At 38.3% G+C, this 17,019-nt stretch overlaps 1 protein-coding gene across 1 annotated transcript in view; it reads left to right on the top strand.

Annotated features, from left to right (window-relative positions):
* Nucleotides 1–16,144, top strand: part of CMTM8 (CKLF like MARVEL transmembrane domain containing 8) — a 36,914-nt gene extending 20,770 nt beyond the window's left edge. The window contains exons 2-4 of the mRNA XM_054815002.1: nucleotides 7,844–8,017; nucleotides 12,758–12,874; nucleotides 15,628–16,144. Coding sequence (XP_054670977.1) covers nucleotides 7,844–8,017; nucleotides 12,758–12,874; nucleotides 15,628–15,711 — 375 coding nt within the window. The 3' untranslated portion in view covers nucleotides 15,712–16,144. The remainder of the gene's footprint in view (nucleotides 1–7,843; nucleotides 8,018–12,757; nucleotides 12,875–15,627) is intronic.
* Nucleotides 16,145–17,019: the final 875 nt, after the last annotated feature.

The following is a 17,019-nucleotide window of genomic DNA, read 5'->3' as shown; positions in this document are numbered from 1 at the left end:
GTACTATTGTCTTTATGCCTAGGCAGCACTGCAGTATTGCAATACCCATTCAGATCAGAAAAATCAGTTTCCCACTTGCATGCCAGCGACTAACTGCCTCCCTCTCTCTACTCTTCCCAGTGAGACTTTATAGTTTCTTGGGTGCTCTTGCAAGCTAGCTTTGCCTCTTGGTGTGAATCCTTTCGTAAGAGCAAGCTGATAACCCTTATTTATGTGTGCCATGGCCAGTTCAGTACATCCTCACTGCATGGCTGATCTGGATAATGAGTGTCACAGTCTGAACATCAGGACTAGCCCTTCTTTACTGGCTCGAGTGTGGGGAGGTCTGGCCCTTGGTTCTTTAGGTGAAGGCATTCTTGGACTCTTTCCTGGAGAACGGGTAGGTGTGGGAGGACTTCCCTGTTCTATGGAGCTGTGTGAGAGGCACTGGAGGTCCGTCAGCTGTTGAAGGGCTTGGTCTGAATTCTCACTCCGGAACAGGCATGCTCCCTATTGAATGAAATGTCTACCAGCGGGCTTTGACCCATTTCAAACCCAGGTCAGGAGCTCGTAATAGGTTTTGGACTAAACTCATGAGTAAGAGAGTCTAATCTTTAGTGAAGACATACTTCTGGAGCATGTTTTGGCCCTTGCTGCTTCCAGTAGTTCTTTCTCATGAAGGCTACCCTAAAAAAACACCTCTGGGGAGGGGTTTCTCTCAAGTGATGGTTTGCATTGCCTCTGTTTGAAGCCCCCATGTTTAGCCTGTTGTGAGGGGTGCTTGCTGGCGCTGCCACGGAGCCAAGAGCGTGACAGAAAGTTTGAAAACTTGTGGGAAGATTCAACACTGAAATTAGTTGCATGAAAATAATTTAAAAGGTATTCAGGCATTTTTTAAAATTCTCTAGAAGTAGAAGAGACTGAATTTTGCACAGCTTTATGAGAAATGTTTTCAATGGTAGGAGAGACTGGAGTTCTGTAGCTGCTACTGGGTTTGACATGGAGTTGTACTGTATAAATGATACAATTATTTCATTGGTATGTCTATTATGAGCACTGGCATGCAAGCACTGTGGATTTTTGGATTTTGTTAGGCAGGCAAAGCCCCAGAAAGTCTCAGCCTTTTTGGTGTACAACCTGCAAAAAGGTCCAGAATTCAAAGGAACTTTTTTCCTGTGTCTATGTAGCACCTGAGTTCTCTCCTACAGGGCTGTCTCACCAGAAGAGTCTGGACAAATCACAAAGCTTTCCTCCATCAAGGAGCTCTCAGCAAGATAAATGCTTCCAACTGCTGATAACACCAAATGTGTATGGAGGAAAATGGGTATACAGTGTTGTCAGTAATGAGGAGGGGAATCGTAGTAGTTGACTGCTGTCAACTCATTGCAATGTTTTGTGTTTAAAAAAGTGTTTGAGGCTGGGAAAGAGAAGCAGTAGTCTAAGGCAATGCGTTGATTAGATTATTACAGAGCACACTAACATGGTCCTTGAAATTTCAAAGACACTTAAGCAAGGATCTTATCTCTCTAAAGAATGTAGCTGAAAGATGTTTCTGAATTTGCTTGTCTTTGCATTTTTACTCAGTGTTAATAGAAATCTTATTCAAGTTTGAATCCTTCCTGTTTTAAAAGCTAAGTTTTAAAACATGTTTATCACCTTTTCTCTGACTGCAGCACAAGCAAGATTTTTATATTTTGTATTTTAGTCTGGATTGATATTTGATTGACTTATCTGGTACCTGTAGGCTTTCACCATATTTTTGTCTCAGGCATTTTTTCTCCATAGACATTAAACCACATTTTTTTAAATAATGGGGAAGATTTTTTTGGGTTTGGGTTTTTTATGTTGTTTTTGTTTGGTTTTGGTGGGGTTTGTTTTGGTTTTGTTTGGGTTTTTTTTTTTAAGTAAAACGAATAAATGATCCGTATTTTGGGTAGTTTGTGGATAAACCTATGCTTGATGTTGTTTTTGTACCCAGTATGGAAGTGAACCTATCAAAGTTGCTTTGTGCAGATTTCTGTATATGTATCGCTTATTTTGAGTGATCCCTTTCAATCTGCGGGGGTTTGGCACTGTATGCAAATTGCCCCTTTGATATTTCTGCTGGGCATCTGAAGCCTGTGCCAGTAAAACATTTTTCTTAAAAAAAAAAAAAAAAAAAAAAAAGGCAATAATTGTGCGCTCTCTAGTGGCAGAAGGCAGAATTGTTGTATATCAACTCATAGATCGTGTTATGAGAGCACAAAACCTCTGGTTTAAAGAGATTGTTTAAATGCAGTGCAAAAATTTACTCTATTTAGCTATCTCTGGAAGAAAAAAAAATTATTCTGTATCTGTCAAATGTAAGACAATTGAATCTGCCTGTTCTTACAACTTACTGTCCTGGGCATGTCATCCAGGAACAATAGAGGAGGAATGCCCTTTTTTCCCCCTCTTTTTTTTTTTTTTTTTTTTCTCTCTCTTTAGGTATTCTTCCCTCCTCCCCAATATTTTGTTTCACAGTATAAGATCCTGTGTTTTGGTGTGTGATCTGTGACATGACAGGTTTTGAAGATTGTTTGTTAATCTTACCAAATGCTTACAAACACCCAAGGGGTGGTTGACTAATCAACATCAAATAAGGGGAGCCCCTATAGCGCAGAACTGCTGGTCTGGCTGCCCTCAGGGATCCTTGCTTACCTTAGAGCCTGATGAAAAGCACCTCCAACCTTGTCTTCCCAAGGGCCATGAAAGGTGAGATAAGAAACTAGGGAGCAGGCATAAGAAATGTTCATGCTCTCCCTGCACACAGGAGGAAAAATCCCTGGTTTTTTTTGTTGTTTTTTTTTTTTTTTTTTTTTTTTTTTACATGCAGGGAGTAGCCAAGGGAAGAAAAGGATGACGGTTGAGACATTCGTACGCTGCTTGTGCTGCTGCTGAGGTAGCTCCTAACTTGTGATTTAGTAGTGAAATAATGATGTGTAATAACTGAGAATGGTCTCTCTTTCTTCTAGTCATAAATCTCCTTTCTTGGGAAGGGAAGGAAAGGAAAGATGTCTTGCTTTCTACTTGCTGGATTCTGTCCATATTTAGGTGGCTTGAATACAGGAGGCAACTGTTGCTGCAAATGCACAACTCTTCTAGTCTCCTCCTACCATCATTTTCATCTGTGCCAGTAGCAACTCTGTATAAATCCTACAATACTTATGCATACAGAGAACTGAAATGGTCCTAGGAAGCTTCTCTAGGATGAAGAACAGGAAAAGCTTCAAGCAAACGTGCCAAATACTTTTTCTTGTTTTTTCTTTTTTTTTATTTCATGAAACTAGACTCCCTGTCAGTTCTGCCACAATGACTTTTTTTTCCTTTGAAAGAGATGCATAAACATTTTTAACTTTGTTGCTGAGTTAACTGGTCAAGATGAATGCTGCAGAATTTGTAATGCTAGTGTCACTGGAGAGGAGTCACTACATCATAGGCTTTTTAAATACAGTTTGCAAGTATGAATTCAGTTCTGCAGTTTTTAAGCTGCTTCAAAATGCAAAGCTGGATATACAGATTCAAGCTCGTACCTGCTGACTTGTACCAGCAATATGAGACAAGATGTGTCTTATCTACTTGGTGACAAAGTGCTTTTTTTTTTTTAAGTGACTAAATAGTCTGATACTTTTGAAATTCTTGGCACTGTGGAAAAATTATTGCACTTATTTAAGGGTTTGAATATGTAGTTAAGCATCTAATTTTAAACCTGCACACTCAATTGGACTTTGCTACAAAGGTATTTCTTTTTTATGGTATCTGCCAGCTGCTGAAGTATGTGTTAGTAAATTTAAGATATGAATGCATTCTAGTAATGGAGGTACCTGATCAAACAGCAGCTAAATGATCACAAAATAGATGTCCAAGGTAAAATCAGAGACTGCAGTAAACAAGGGAAAACTGCTTACCTTTATCATTTACTGATGAGTGAACTCCCTGTCTCTCATCTGACTTGAAACACTGGACCAGTTTAGTCTAATGACCCAGCATCCCCTTTCATCAACTACCACATGCATGTGTTATTTTCTTCAGTCTTGATGCTTTTTCCTTCCTTTCTCAGAGTCGTTTTCAACAGGATTGTAGTATATTTCTATAACTCTAAATAAGCGTGTTCTGACTTGCTCATAAATTAAAATCAAATACTTAGCTATTACTAATATATTCTAGCATACCTGGTTATAAGGTGATACAGGCCTTTCCCAGTTACTCAATGGAGCTTTCTCCCTTGTCTTTCAGCTGATCTGAAGCAGTGAAGGTAGCTGTGTACTGTCTGTGCATGCTGAAATACTGTGGGCACTCCTTTTGCAGTTTGTGGTCTTTGCTTTACTGTATCGCATACCTATCGCTCACTTGCCAGATTCTGTACACTAGATGCTCATTGAGATGGCATTTGAATATAGTCCAGTTATTCCTGGTGGGGAGGTTTGTTATCAAATCAGCAAGAAAAGTGGCATTCTCAGCTCCAGCAGACGCACAAGTGTCATCCAGTTTGCACTGATCTGTCGAACAGCAAATGTGTAATGTAAGGGAGAGTCAGAGTATTACAAGACAGGCTTTTAACACCACAGAAGCTATTTCAGTATTTAACATGCTGAGAAGACAAGCTAATCACAAAAGACTTGTCTAGATGTCTATGTTCCTTTGACTCCTTAGGTATTTTGTAGATGCTGACGGCCAGTGTGAACTTTAAATCAATTTATTGCATATGTTTACATATGCAATAAAACCATTTGCCATATCATTTAGCTACACACAGAGTGAATTGTTGACCATGAGCTGATCTGACCTTTTCAAGTCTAATCAAGAAATCTGAAATATTATTTCAGCCTGTCAGCTCCAGTAATATGCAGTAAGAGTATCTGGATCTAACTGAAAATGTCAGACGCATTCTAATATGCAACCCATCAAAGTTACGATGCATATGAACCAAGAACTGCTTAAGAATATAAATCTGTAACATCCGTGGTGCATCTCAATTGCTTAGATAAATTGTTCTGTCATTGATACAGGCTAGCTAAAAACACACATTAAAAGCAATTCTTTAGGATACATGAGATGTACAGCCACTTAAGTATTAAAATGATCCTGAAAGAAGGGTGATAACTCCAGTTTAGAATATTACTGGAAAAAAGCGAGCAGTGAGAATACCAGTGCTGTAGTTAATGTCCTGCTAGCTTTGTTGTGTGGTAATGTAAGATTAGTGGTTTCATGTAACCTCAAAATTTTCCTTTTTAATTATAATAATTTGCTACTTGTGAAGTTATTACTTTTTTCAGAAATAATCCATTATACAAGCTGAGGTGTCCTTATCAATCTTATTTGTGTTGAATTTAGTATTAAGCATTTTTCATACTCTTGTGCTTTTAATGAAAAAGTCTGCTTTTATTTTTAAAAGCTTTCTAGAAACCAACACTTTTGTTAGTAGGTTATGGTGTTCAGTGATATTTAATTTCTTTGTTTTCTTTGTGTCATCTGCAAAGTTTCTGTTCTTGCTATTTTACTAGACAGTCAGATCTAGGACAAATCTGTCTTTAGTAATTATTTATCAAGCATGAGACCAATTATTCATTGGTATAATTTCTGGATGATGAATTTAAATTTGGATTAAACTCGTCGGGCACAATGAAAAGCAACTTTGTATCCTAACAAAATGCTATTTTGTTACCTAAATAGTCTAGCAAGATTGTTTAATCTTAAAGCAGTTGTTACACCAAAATTGAATTGTTTTTTAATCTAATCATGGGTAGTTCGTGTAATTTGAGACATTATTAACTGAACTGCTGCTATTAGTAAAATGTTGTTGGAACTAGAAATGAACTATGGGAAGCATTGCTGAACTGATAACTTTACATTAAAGAATAGTGTGCGTTTTAAACTACCCAGTTAATGCTATTTGAACTATTCTTGTGAGGCAATGGTGCCCTCCCCTGGTGTGCTGTGGAAAGTAGGAGTTTTTCTCCCAGTCGAAGCAAGTTTCAGGGCTTCCTATAAAAGAGGAACTGCGGAGTTGGTAAAAACGGTGAAAAAATGCTCTTAAAAAGACCATTATGTGCCTTCTATGTTACAAGACACACACACAAAAGTGGAACAGACATTTGTGCACTGTTTTTTGTATGCATGGTACAGATGTGGATGAATGTACAAATACTATACTGCAATATACTGTGAACGCACAATACAACAAATTGTGGGCGGAATTAAGTTTGGGTGGCAATTTGGAAGATGAAGACAAAATAAATGGATACCAGTTAACTTCTGAAAGTTAACAGGACCAATTACAATAAACTTTTGTTTAACAGTATAGTTTTGTCTTGTATGTAACGTTTAGAGATTATCATTAATGATTACATGTTCAGTTCTGCAATTGAAAAGTATATGCAACCATGACCAACAACTTGCATGGGAATGGGATTAGCTTTTGTGCAAATGAAGCTATAGCAAAACCATCGTCTTCTGTCAAGGACTATTGATTACAAAGATACCACTGTAGTCTCAGGAAGTCCCTCCACAGCACATTCCTGGGAGCTGAGGAAGGTAGTCCAAGAAAATATTACTATTGTATGGGCTATTCTTAATATTTTTCTTCAGACATCTGTTATTAACCACTGCTAGAGACAGAATATTGGGGTAGAAGGTTCATTAGTCTGTACTGCTATGGCTGTTGTGTGTTAAATAAGTGTGTTGCTATTTGCTTTAATTTTGTCTTCCTTTCATTTCTCATTGCTAGGCAGTTTTACCGTAGTATGAATAGCAGAAAGAGATAAGCCTTGTTTCAAAGATAAGAATTTTAGCTCCCAAATCTGACTCCAGTAAAGTGTGGGGGTTTGGTTTTGTTTGGGTTTTTTTTAAGGTATAAAATATCCCTTTCTTTTTATAATTAAGATTTTTCTAATTGCTGGACAATTTGCAAAACACACAACTTTTCTTCCTGTGGCATATGGCTTGGCTTCCGTTTTGTTTGCTCCTCATCCCCCTTAATGCATTGGAGGTCACCTAACACTAGAAAAACTGGAGAGAGTATGTTAAACTTTCTGGTTCGTGCATTTCTGCATGTCTTAAATGCGAACAGATTGTCAGATTCAGGATCAGGAGGAAGGTTTGTTTTTTTTTTTTTTACCCCGTACCAGTTTGCTTGAGGACTTTGCTTGAGTGTGAGTTCTTGTCTACTACTTGGAGTCAGGTCACTTGGGAGATATTTTAAGAACTGTGCAATATAATGACATTCCCAACCTGACCTCTTATGGTCCAGTAGCATGCTACAGTGGTGGTGGCTGTTGATATTTTACTGCTACCTTTCATAATAAGGTCCTAGGACTTTTGTAATAAGGTCCTAGTTGTTCTGTGTCTACGGTGCCTGCCAGTCCACAGAGCAGGTGTTTTGTGGACCATTTTGAACTAGACCCCAACTACTCCATTACCTGTGATTGTGGCAGATAGGACCTCAAGATCCCAGTGGTCCTTTGTGGGCTTCTGTTTCTAAAGTGACTTCACTGACTGCAAAATAGTAGCATTTGCCTTCATGCATGTAAGCTTGTAGGCTATAATAAGCAATCCTTCTGAGCTAGCTGTAAAACCACTGGAAGTACAGCTCCATAATAGTTAAAGATGAGCTAAATCCAAGATGCCTTGTTCTGCTTTTCCCTTTGTGACATCCTGCTGCAGCAAAACCAGTTTTATAAGTTCTACTTTTTTGTTAGATTCGTATTCTGTTAGTGTAGCATCCCAACTCAGTGCATCAAATAGTTATGTGAATGGCAGTGGTGTCGTTCCTTGACCTAGAACAAATGTATGAGGTCTAAGACTCATAACGTGGAACGGTTTTCTTTCTTCTCCTTAACTTTTGCAGGTATTGGGGCTGCTGGTGTGGACCCTGATTGCTGGAACAGAATATTTCCTATATCCAGCCTTCGGCTGGGTGATGTTTGTAGCTGTGTTTTACTGGGTTCTCACCGTCTTCTTTCTGATCATCTACATGACAATGACCTACACGAGGATCCCCCAGGTGCCATGGACCACAGTGGTAAATACACCCATTCTTTGTTGTTTCAGATTTGCTGGGTTATGAAGAGAATAAAATATTGATGCATTTTATGGGTGTAGTTAACAAACTGTACTTGTGCTTTTTGCAAATTTTTCTCTAATTACTGTGTGTCTGCTTATCTGCAGTGTTTAACCTTCATGCTACCCAGACACTTTTAAAACACTTTTCCTATGATGTTTCACCATTTTGTTCAGCAGTTGATGTAGTGACTTGATTTTTAATAACGTGCGTGTGACTGATACTTATGCACAGTGGCCTCTCTTTCTCCCTGTAGTGATTACATCCCATGAAGAACGAGTCTGTTGCTGCCTCAGAGCTAACACACCTAGCTATATGGCTTAAATAGCAGAAATCCCTACTTGAATCAACACTATGAATTGGAAGTGGGACCCTGGCTCTTAAAACACGAGTCTTCCTCTGCTAAAGTAAAAGCAAAGGTCCTTCAGATGTAGCAACAGTCTGACAAGCCACATATAGCCTACTGTGAAAATGGTGCTTGTTGTGGTTTAACCTGGCAGGCAGCTAAAACAACCACACAGCCGTTGGCTCACTGTCCACACCCCCATCATCACCCGAAGTTGATGTTTAGCAAGACCATAAGCTGCTCTGCCTCCTGGCCAACCCCCCAGTTATATGTGGAGTGTGACGTCATATGGTATGGAATATCCCTTTGGCCAGTTTGGGTCAGCTGTCCTGGCTGTGTCCCCTCCCAGCTTCTAGTGCACCCGCCACATTGGCAGGCCAGTATGAGAAGCTGAAAAGTCCTTGACTGCTTGGCAACAACTAAAAACATCAGTGTGTTATCAACATTATCCTCATCCTAAATCCAAACCACAGCACTATACCAGCTGCTAGGAAGAAAATTAACTCTATGCCTGCTGAAACCAGGGCAGTGCTGAAAATTAGTGTTATATATATGTAAAATACATGCCATGTAATACTTTGCTTTTAGCTCAAGACTTAATGCAAGTCACGTAAACAGCTAATGTAATTACAGAGAAATTTCACAGGCACTTGAAATTCAGGTCCAGTTTTTGTGGTTTGAACAAACCTGGCTAGCTGTACCTCTCAACATGTGATTTTCATAACAGGCTAGCGTTCAGGGTAATAGATCCTAAAAGTCATTGTCATCTCAGCCAACTGGCTATTTGTGACCCATCTAAGAATTATAAATTTTAGCTTTGCATTTGTCTGATTATAGTGAGATACTGTGGTTTTTTGGTTTTTGGGGTTTTTTTGTGTTTTTTTTTTAACTAGCTAAAGGTTATTGACTAGAATTCTGTTGTTTCTATGATAAAATGTATTCGACTTCTGTATTGCAAACAGCTTGTTATCAGCTATACTGTGTACGTGACTAAAATTGAATACTCTCTTCTTTTCGTCTTCCCATTTGCTGCTGTAATAAATAGCCAGCTATAGCAATTGCTAATAAGAACAACCAGGATTATGTTCAGATAGCTTCTCTGTTTTCAAGTTTCATGACCAGCAATTATCATTAAGGCTGTAACACTGCTATAGAAATGTTGGATTATTTCAATTACAGCAGTAATGTGTCTGGGTACATTTAAAGGTGTGGGGTTTTTTTCCTCATTTCACTAGATGTAAGTAAAGTACATTCAAAGGGAAAGGATCTCTGTATCCATTTGGCTACAGCTTTAGTCATTACCCCTCTTTCATCAGTTCAGCACTATTATCAGACAACAGCTGCACATAAATGAGTTGCCCCTCATCTGTATGGCAGACAAGCTGGAGTATTGGATTTGTTTCTACTTCATATTGAGTGTATTTCTTGCTCTAAACATATTGTAGATAAGATCACATAAATGTAGGTCCAAAAGGTAGTCTCCTTTTATATTAAAGGGTAATACGAAGAGAAAACAAATTCACAATAAATAAAAGATGTTTGCATTCCAGCTTGTTTTGCCCTAAGGTATTAGAAGAGCTTTGGGAACAGCCTTTGAATTGGATCCCTGCCATTCCTGGCTGGCTAAGAGGAATGTTGGGTCTTTTTTTCAGAGAGATGTTTTAATGTCTTCATTCAAGAGAGCTTGACACTCACTTTTTTGAGTGAGTTTACGCCCACCTTCCCCCTATTCTCTGAAGTATCCTGAGTTTTAGCTTTTGCTAGTTATTGCTCTGCCTCCTTAGGCGACAGTTAGCTCAAACTGTGCCTATTGTATGCAGTATCCTAAACTACATCTGGAATTCTGTCATAAATTCACTTTTTTGCAGGTTAAGCACATTAGTAAATTGCTTAAAGTGCAGTTACTTTTACTGCAAATTAACCCAAAGGACATGCTTCAAAACTGACTCTCCTTAATAGTGCAAGTTCTTTGCTAAAACAATCAATGGAAGCTTTTAAAATCTGGTAAATTTGAATTTAAGAAGCAGATGGCAATTTAGCGTGAACCATTTGGTTTGAGTAATATATTGGCAGTAAAGGCCCAATCAGATTGCATTGCATTCCATCTTCCCCAAAAGTGTTATTTCCCAGAGTAGCACTTCTCAAAAATTATGTGCTTTTTTCTTTTCTACATGACAAGATATTGCAGGGATTTGTAGCTTTCCAGGGTAATTGAGCCTTTTTGGAATGGGAAATCTAAAAATAACAACAACAAATACTCTAGGCAATCAAATTTGGAGTTTGAAAATCAGTGCTTTACAGGAGTTCACCTGAACCTGCCAATTGTTGGCATCTTATCCTAAAATTGTCAGTTTAATATTTTATTACTGTAATGCCCAGATAAAACAAGAGAGGTGAGATCTGTGGATAGAGATAATACCTCTTATTAGATCAACTGATACAGGTGAGCTAAACCCCACTCATTTTTAAGTGTATGAATCAAACCTCAAGTGGCAAGCCTTGGACTCCATCTGAGGCACTGCCCACAATTCTCTGTGGAAAGGTGAGCAAGTGGCTCTTTCCAAATGCCCTGAAGTTGCAAGGACTTAGGAATCACAGGAGGACATGGTTTCAGCCTGCTCTGAAAACTGTAAGAAGGCTTTTTGCATGGGAAGTCTTATATAGGCAGTGGTGACCTGAAGCCTAAAATGTAGACAGGTGACAGCACAGCATGCTGCTCTCTGGAGGGACCTGCAGTTGAGACAGCTGGTGTTTGGGGAATGGCTTCCCTTCAGAAAGTTTTGGACCCTGTGTGTCACAGGAGCATGCAGCAGTGGCCCAGACGCCACAGAGTCTCAGGTAAACTCTGCCAGAGCAAAATGTCCTGGAGATAGATGTGAGGAGCTTCCATACCAACCAACTTCAAGCTGTCAATCCACACTCTGGTGCAATGAGGGGAATTGCTAATGTTGATACAGCTGCTGTCACTGCCTTCTGAACTTCTTTTCTTAGGCTGCAGCTCTTTTTTTAGATTCTGCCAGAGTTGGTGACTAGTGAATTCAGTAGTGAATAATTGGTGTATATTCCTAGCAGCCACTGGGTCATACCATGGAAATTAATAAGTTGGAGCTGCACCAGTATAGCAACATTTAGAGACAACTAGGGCAACAGACTTAAGGGTTATGATATTTGTGTGATACTCTGGAGTGCAAACGTGGGGCCAGAGGCTGAAGGGAACAGATAATGTACAACATTAGCGCCTGGTCTAAATTGAGTTACTAATTCCTGCAGTTGTAACAAGGCACAAAACATGTCACAGGTATTCCGCTCAAACGTGGCACCAGTGAACTAAAAGTGTATTTTATGGCCCAAGTCAAATGCCTTAGATAAGTAGCAGGGTGGAGTTTTGGGGGATTTTTCTGAAAAATGAGAATTAATTTCCTATAATCATGACTGAGTAGTGAGTATGTAAAGGACAGAGTATTAAAATTACTTAACACCCCCTCCCCCATACCTTTTTATCTATCTCTTATCTTCTCAGACTTCCCTTCTCTCTTCCTTTGTTACTCTCTCTCACGTGCAACCCCCAAACTGTTCTTTTTTTTTCTCTGTAGAGTTATGTGAGATCAATGTTATCTGCTTTGCTTCTTTCTTAGTAATGTACCCTGAGACATTAACTCTGCTCCTTGGAAGAGAAAATGCAGCATCTGCCATGGATGGGTCTTGATGACCCCTGTAGTCCATTCAGAGTGTTCTCCTCCTTGGTTTTATCTGTTTCTTTGCCTCTCAAAAACAGGCAGAAGGGAAAGGTACTGAAAGGTGGAAGAATATGATTGAAAAAAATACACCCTCTTTATCTCCTTCAAAAGTGGAGAAAAATAAAGTTTTGGAAACTTTGTAAACATTCTTTATATACCCATGAGTCATTCATTGCTACAGTGTATCTTCATTTAGATTAGAAATATAATCAAATTGTAGTTTGGTTTCATTTTGTTTCGGTTTTTTTTTTTTTTTTTTCACACAGTGTCATATTCTTACTGCCTAACACTTAGATTGTGATAACCAAACTATGCCCTTATTATCACTTTTGGAAAATCACAGCACACAAGCTTTAAGACTCTTCTGGATTTAGTGTGATGGAGAGAATGGTTTGTCTAAAATGTGCTTTAATGTTTATGGATCTTCAAAATAAGCAGTTAAATTTTAATCTTACAGATGGAAACTCAGAAGAAGGTAAAAATAGTCAAGAGTCACATTTCTTGTGTACATCGCATGTGTACATTATATTTCATATGAGAGCTTTAGAATGTTGGAATAGAAAATGGTAACAAATGCATGTGCATATTATTTACTTACGTTGTCTGGTTTTTCAACAGGGTCTGTGTTTTAATGGAAGTGCCTTTATTTTGTACCTCATTGCTGCCATTGTAGATGCATCTTCAGTTACTAAAGAACTGGACAGTCACAATTACAACAGCTGGGCAGCTTCTTCAGTGAGTTCATTTTTTGTTTAAATCTGTTCCATGTCCAATAAAATTATATCAAAAGAAGGCTCTCCGGAAGTGTGGGTTGAAATGCATGCATTCTGGATTTTGAAAAGCTGCAGACTGATATAGAAGCTCATGTACAAAACCTATAGGTAGCTGTCATTCAGTTCATAGTTCTTGGAGATGACTAGAAATTCCACCAGATGACAGTCATATCAGAAAAAGTTGTAATGTTTTTACGATCATACTGCTTTTCCCTCCCTTGCCCCTATTTATTACTAGCTCTCTGGTAAAGGTTACAGCCTGCACATCAGAGTAGACAAAATAGATTGGGTGAGCACCAAGTCACCTCAATGTACTTGGACAACTTCAAAAGCAGTTTAACTCAGCTAACTTTGCACGTATGTGGATTAGGTGCCTTCAACTTTTTGTGGGTTCAGCCATCTATACAGCACCTCTGGGAAGATCCTAAGTGTATTGCTGTTTCTGCAGTGAACTTCCTGTTACAGCCTCAATCTTTCTTCTGAGTTGGGTGGGCAAATGCCTGAAAAACCATGTAACTTCCCAGTGTTTTAAAGTGGATGCAAGTCATTAATTAGTCTGACATTACTGTCTTACTACTTAGATTTGGAAATCCAGAGCAGTCAGTCAATGTGGGTGAAAAACTTTTTTTTTCTTTTAAAGAGCCTTGTCACTTTCTGAGTAGGTGAATGCATTCTCTAGCTAAGTTAAGGGAGTTGTAAAAGAACTTTTTGCATGTTGTAGCAACAGTAGTCAAATTCAATTGTATAGAGTAATTCCGAATTGCAGCTACTTTGCTGATTGTTCATGCTTCTGCAGTTGTCCTCTCTGAACTATTCACAAATCCTGTCTTCTGTGTGAAGCTTATCGTATACAGCATGAACACAGAGACTTGAACACCTGCTCTGTTTTGGTCTTGGGAATTGGATAACTATGTCCCTGTCACTTCAGTGGTGTTCAGGATCTTCTCCTCTTGGCAGTTTGTAACTATCGATCTGTTACTCAGCCACTGCTGTTGACAGGAACTTGCTTGCTGTTAGACAAGCTTCCATGCTGATTCAGGTTTTATGCAAAATGCATGAATGCTCAGTGTCTCATGGGATGTTTGAAATCTCTTCTAATACCTCCTAATAGTGTTTTTCTAATGCACTGTCTAAATAAACTATTAAATGTAGATTCTTGCTTTCTGAACCCATTAAGGGTTTCAGGGATGGATGTTTGTGAGAATCATCTATCCCCAACAGTTGTTTTCTGTTAGAAAGGCTTTAGATGGAGCTTTTCTTTCATAACAAACAAAATTACTGGAAAAGAAGAATGCTACAACATTCTATTTTAATAATATTTTACATCATCATCTACAGTTTTTGGTGCCACAGATTAAACAGACGTTAGACAAGACTCACCAAGAGTCCTCTGTTGGATTTACTGCCTGTATGCATGCTTAGTAGTGCCCTGCTCTCAGAGCTGACGTGCCTACCCAGACCAATGACAGTATATAAATAAGAAACATTGGTAGAACCATAAAATATTTTTAGGCTGGAAGGGACCTCTGGAGGTCATCTGGTCGAACTCTCTCCCCCCTTGAAGCAGGGCTAACTTGTATCAGGCTACCATGGCCTTGTCCACTTGAGTTTTGAGTATTTCCAAGGAAGGCTATTCCACAATGTCTCTGGGCCTCTGTTGCCATGTTTGATTACTCTCATTGTGATTTCCCTCCCCCCTGCCCAATATCTAATTGAAATTTCCCTTCTTGTAACTTGCTTTTGTTCCCTCTCGACCTGTCACCACGCACCTCCAAGAAAAGTAGTGTTAATCCTATTTGCAGTGTCAGCTTTATTTGGTTCAGTTACGAGCACAAAACATTCTGGTCTTATCATAAGACCATTTTGAACATTGTCTATTTTGAACAACACACAGCGATTAACAGGAACTTAACCACTGGCACTGAATTGGACTTTATCAGTACAACTGAAATAGTTCACAGCTGTTCTCTGGTTTCTGTGTGCCTGTGCTACAAGGACTGCAGAAGGAACACCACTGATACTGTGTAGTTCTTAATCTTTAAACATAAAATAAATCTGGCCTGCTACAGAAGACTTATTCTGTAATCAATTTCTGACAAAGTAGTGATATCCCAGCATGGTTACTGTCACTGTTATTTGCACTGAGGAATACCTTTATTCATTAGTAGAGGACCTCTAGAATTGGTAAACTAATCAGTCCTGCTGTTTGAGAACATGCCTGGGCCTGCATTTGAGTACAAGTTTCCTCTGTAAACAAATTGATTTTGATGCACAGTGTGCTGTAGTGGGGTACAGGTGGGCTGTAGGCAATTCCTGGAACATAGCAGCAGTGCAGGAGTGTTAGCTTGAGCTCACGCTGTCCCATGGACTATCCCTCAGTCTTTCCAACAATTGATGTTAAAAGCAGCGCAAGTAGAGGATTGGTGGGAGTCCAGTCTAGAAGATCCATACTGAGGCAGTATAATGTGGAGATAAGAGATGAAATATGCCATGTTTTGTCTGCTTCTAGGCCCATATTTCTATGCATAATATAAGCTTATTTATACAGTGTTGACTGCGATGGCCACTCAAGTACAAGGAGGTGAAAGAGTGCTGTTTTTGTCAGCCTGCTACTTCTCCTTTTTCCAAATCCCATAACTATTTTTTTTTCCATAGAAGTGACAGTGCTCTCAAATATATTTTTTCCTAATGTATTTTTTTCCCTTCTCTCTACAGTTCTTTGCCTTCGTGGTTACCTCCTGCTATGCTGGAAATACGTACTTTAGCTTTGTATCTTGGCGATCACGAACTTTGCAGTAAATATTTTGTTAAAATCAATTCTACAGTATAAAATATCTTGAGGATTGTATTCTTTTGACAAAAACTTGGAAGAGGGTGAACATTTCAGTTAGAATTGACATTTTGAGATTAAAATTATTATTTATAATATCTTTAGAGACATCTAACACAGACTTTGTACTATAATAAAATTTCATACTGTTTTTAAAATTAACATGGTATTTTTCTAGACAGTGTATAGATGTTATTACTAAAGCTTTAATAAATCTTACTCAGACAATGTGCCAATTTTGTAAATGTAACTTTTTAAGTGTTACAGATATACTTTTGATACTGAATGCTAGAAATCAAAACTAAGATTGATACTGTCTCTTTCTTATGTATAAAAAGTGACATTATGCAACAAAAAACCCCACACAAAACTTTAAAAATAAATAAACAAATGACCTAACTGTGCATGTTTTGTAAACTGGGAGTAGAAGGTTGCTTTTTAAATTTCTTTTCTTTTTCAGAGTAAAATTTATACTACTCAGAATTCCGATGATCCTATCAGTTTGCATATTATAACAGCTTCTCACAATCGTGAGATTGCTTTTGGAACCTGTTACTGTAAGTCTGAAGCTCGATGAAGGAATGTTGCACCTGAAACACATTATCTTAACAGGTTTCTCAAATCCAGCAGGCTCCAAGGCATAAGTCTAGACAACAGTCCCCTAGTGCTCAGTGTTTAACGTGCTGAGAATATCACAAAACACCTACTAAAGGTAATACATTTTGTTTCTCAGGGGACTGAGTTTTTTCTCCTCATATTAGACCATTAATCTGTCCTAATTAAAATCTAGGCTTCTAAATCCTATTAAATTATATAAAGATTAAATCCACAGAAGAACTGTCAAGATGCCAGTGCTGGAAAGAAAGAATTTCCTCCCTCCTTTCCTGTCTACTGACATCATCTGTGAGTTTGTAGTTTAACAAATGAAGTTTTTAATTTGACACTCATATTTAAATATCTGAGTCAAGCAGAAGTATGACAGAAGATTATGACTTTCAAAACAGATACCTTTGAAAATGACTTTCAAATACAAATTACCTAAGGAATTTTTTCTAGGAATTATGTGGAGAGTGTAAGGTCATGATTGTTTTGTGATATTATTTAAAGTTTTCCTCATTTAAAGCTACTGGTAAATCTTTTATTCCTGGATTAAGAAGATTTGGACTCTTTTCCAGTCATCAAAAACTTAGCTGGACAATTATATATGGTAGTAGAGAAATCTTACTGCTTAAAAAATCTTCTTTATTTCTCCCTGTAACCAAATGTGTGTGCTTACT

This window comes from Grus americana, chromosome 2 (assembly GCF_028858705.1).
Source record: "Grus americana isolate bGruAme1 chromosome 2, bGruAme1.mat, whole genome shotgun sequence".
Taxonomy (NCBI): domain Eukaryota; kingdom Metazoa; phylum Chordata; class Aves; order Gruiformes; family Gruidae; genus Grus; species Grus americana.
Note: the sequence above shows the minus strand (reverse complement) of the source record. Positions and strands in the feature narration are given on the sequence as shown.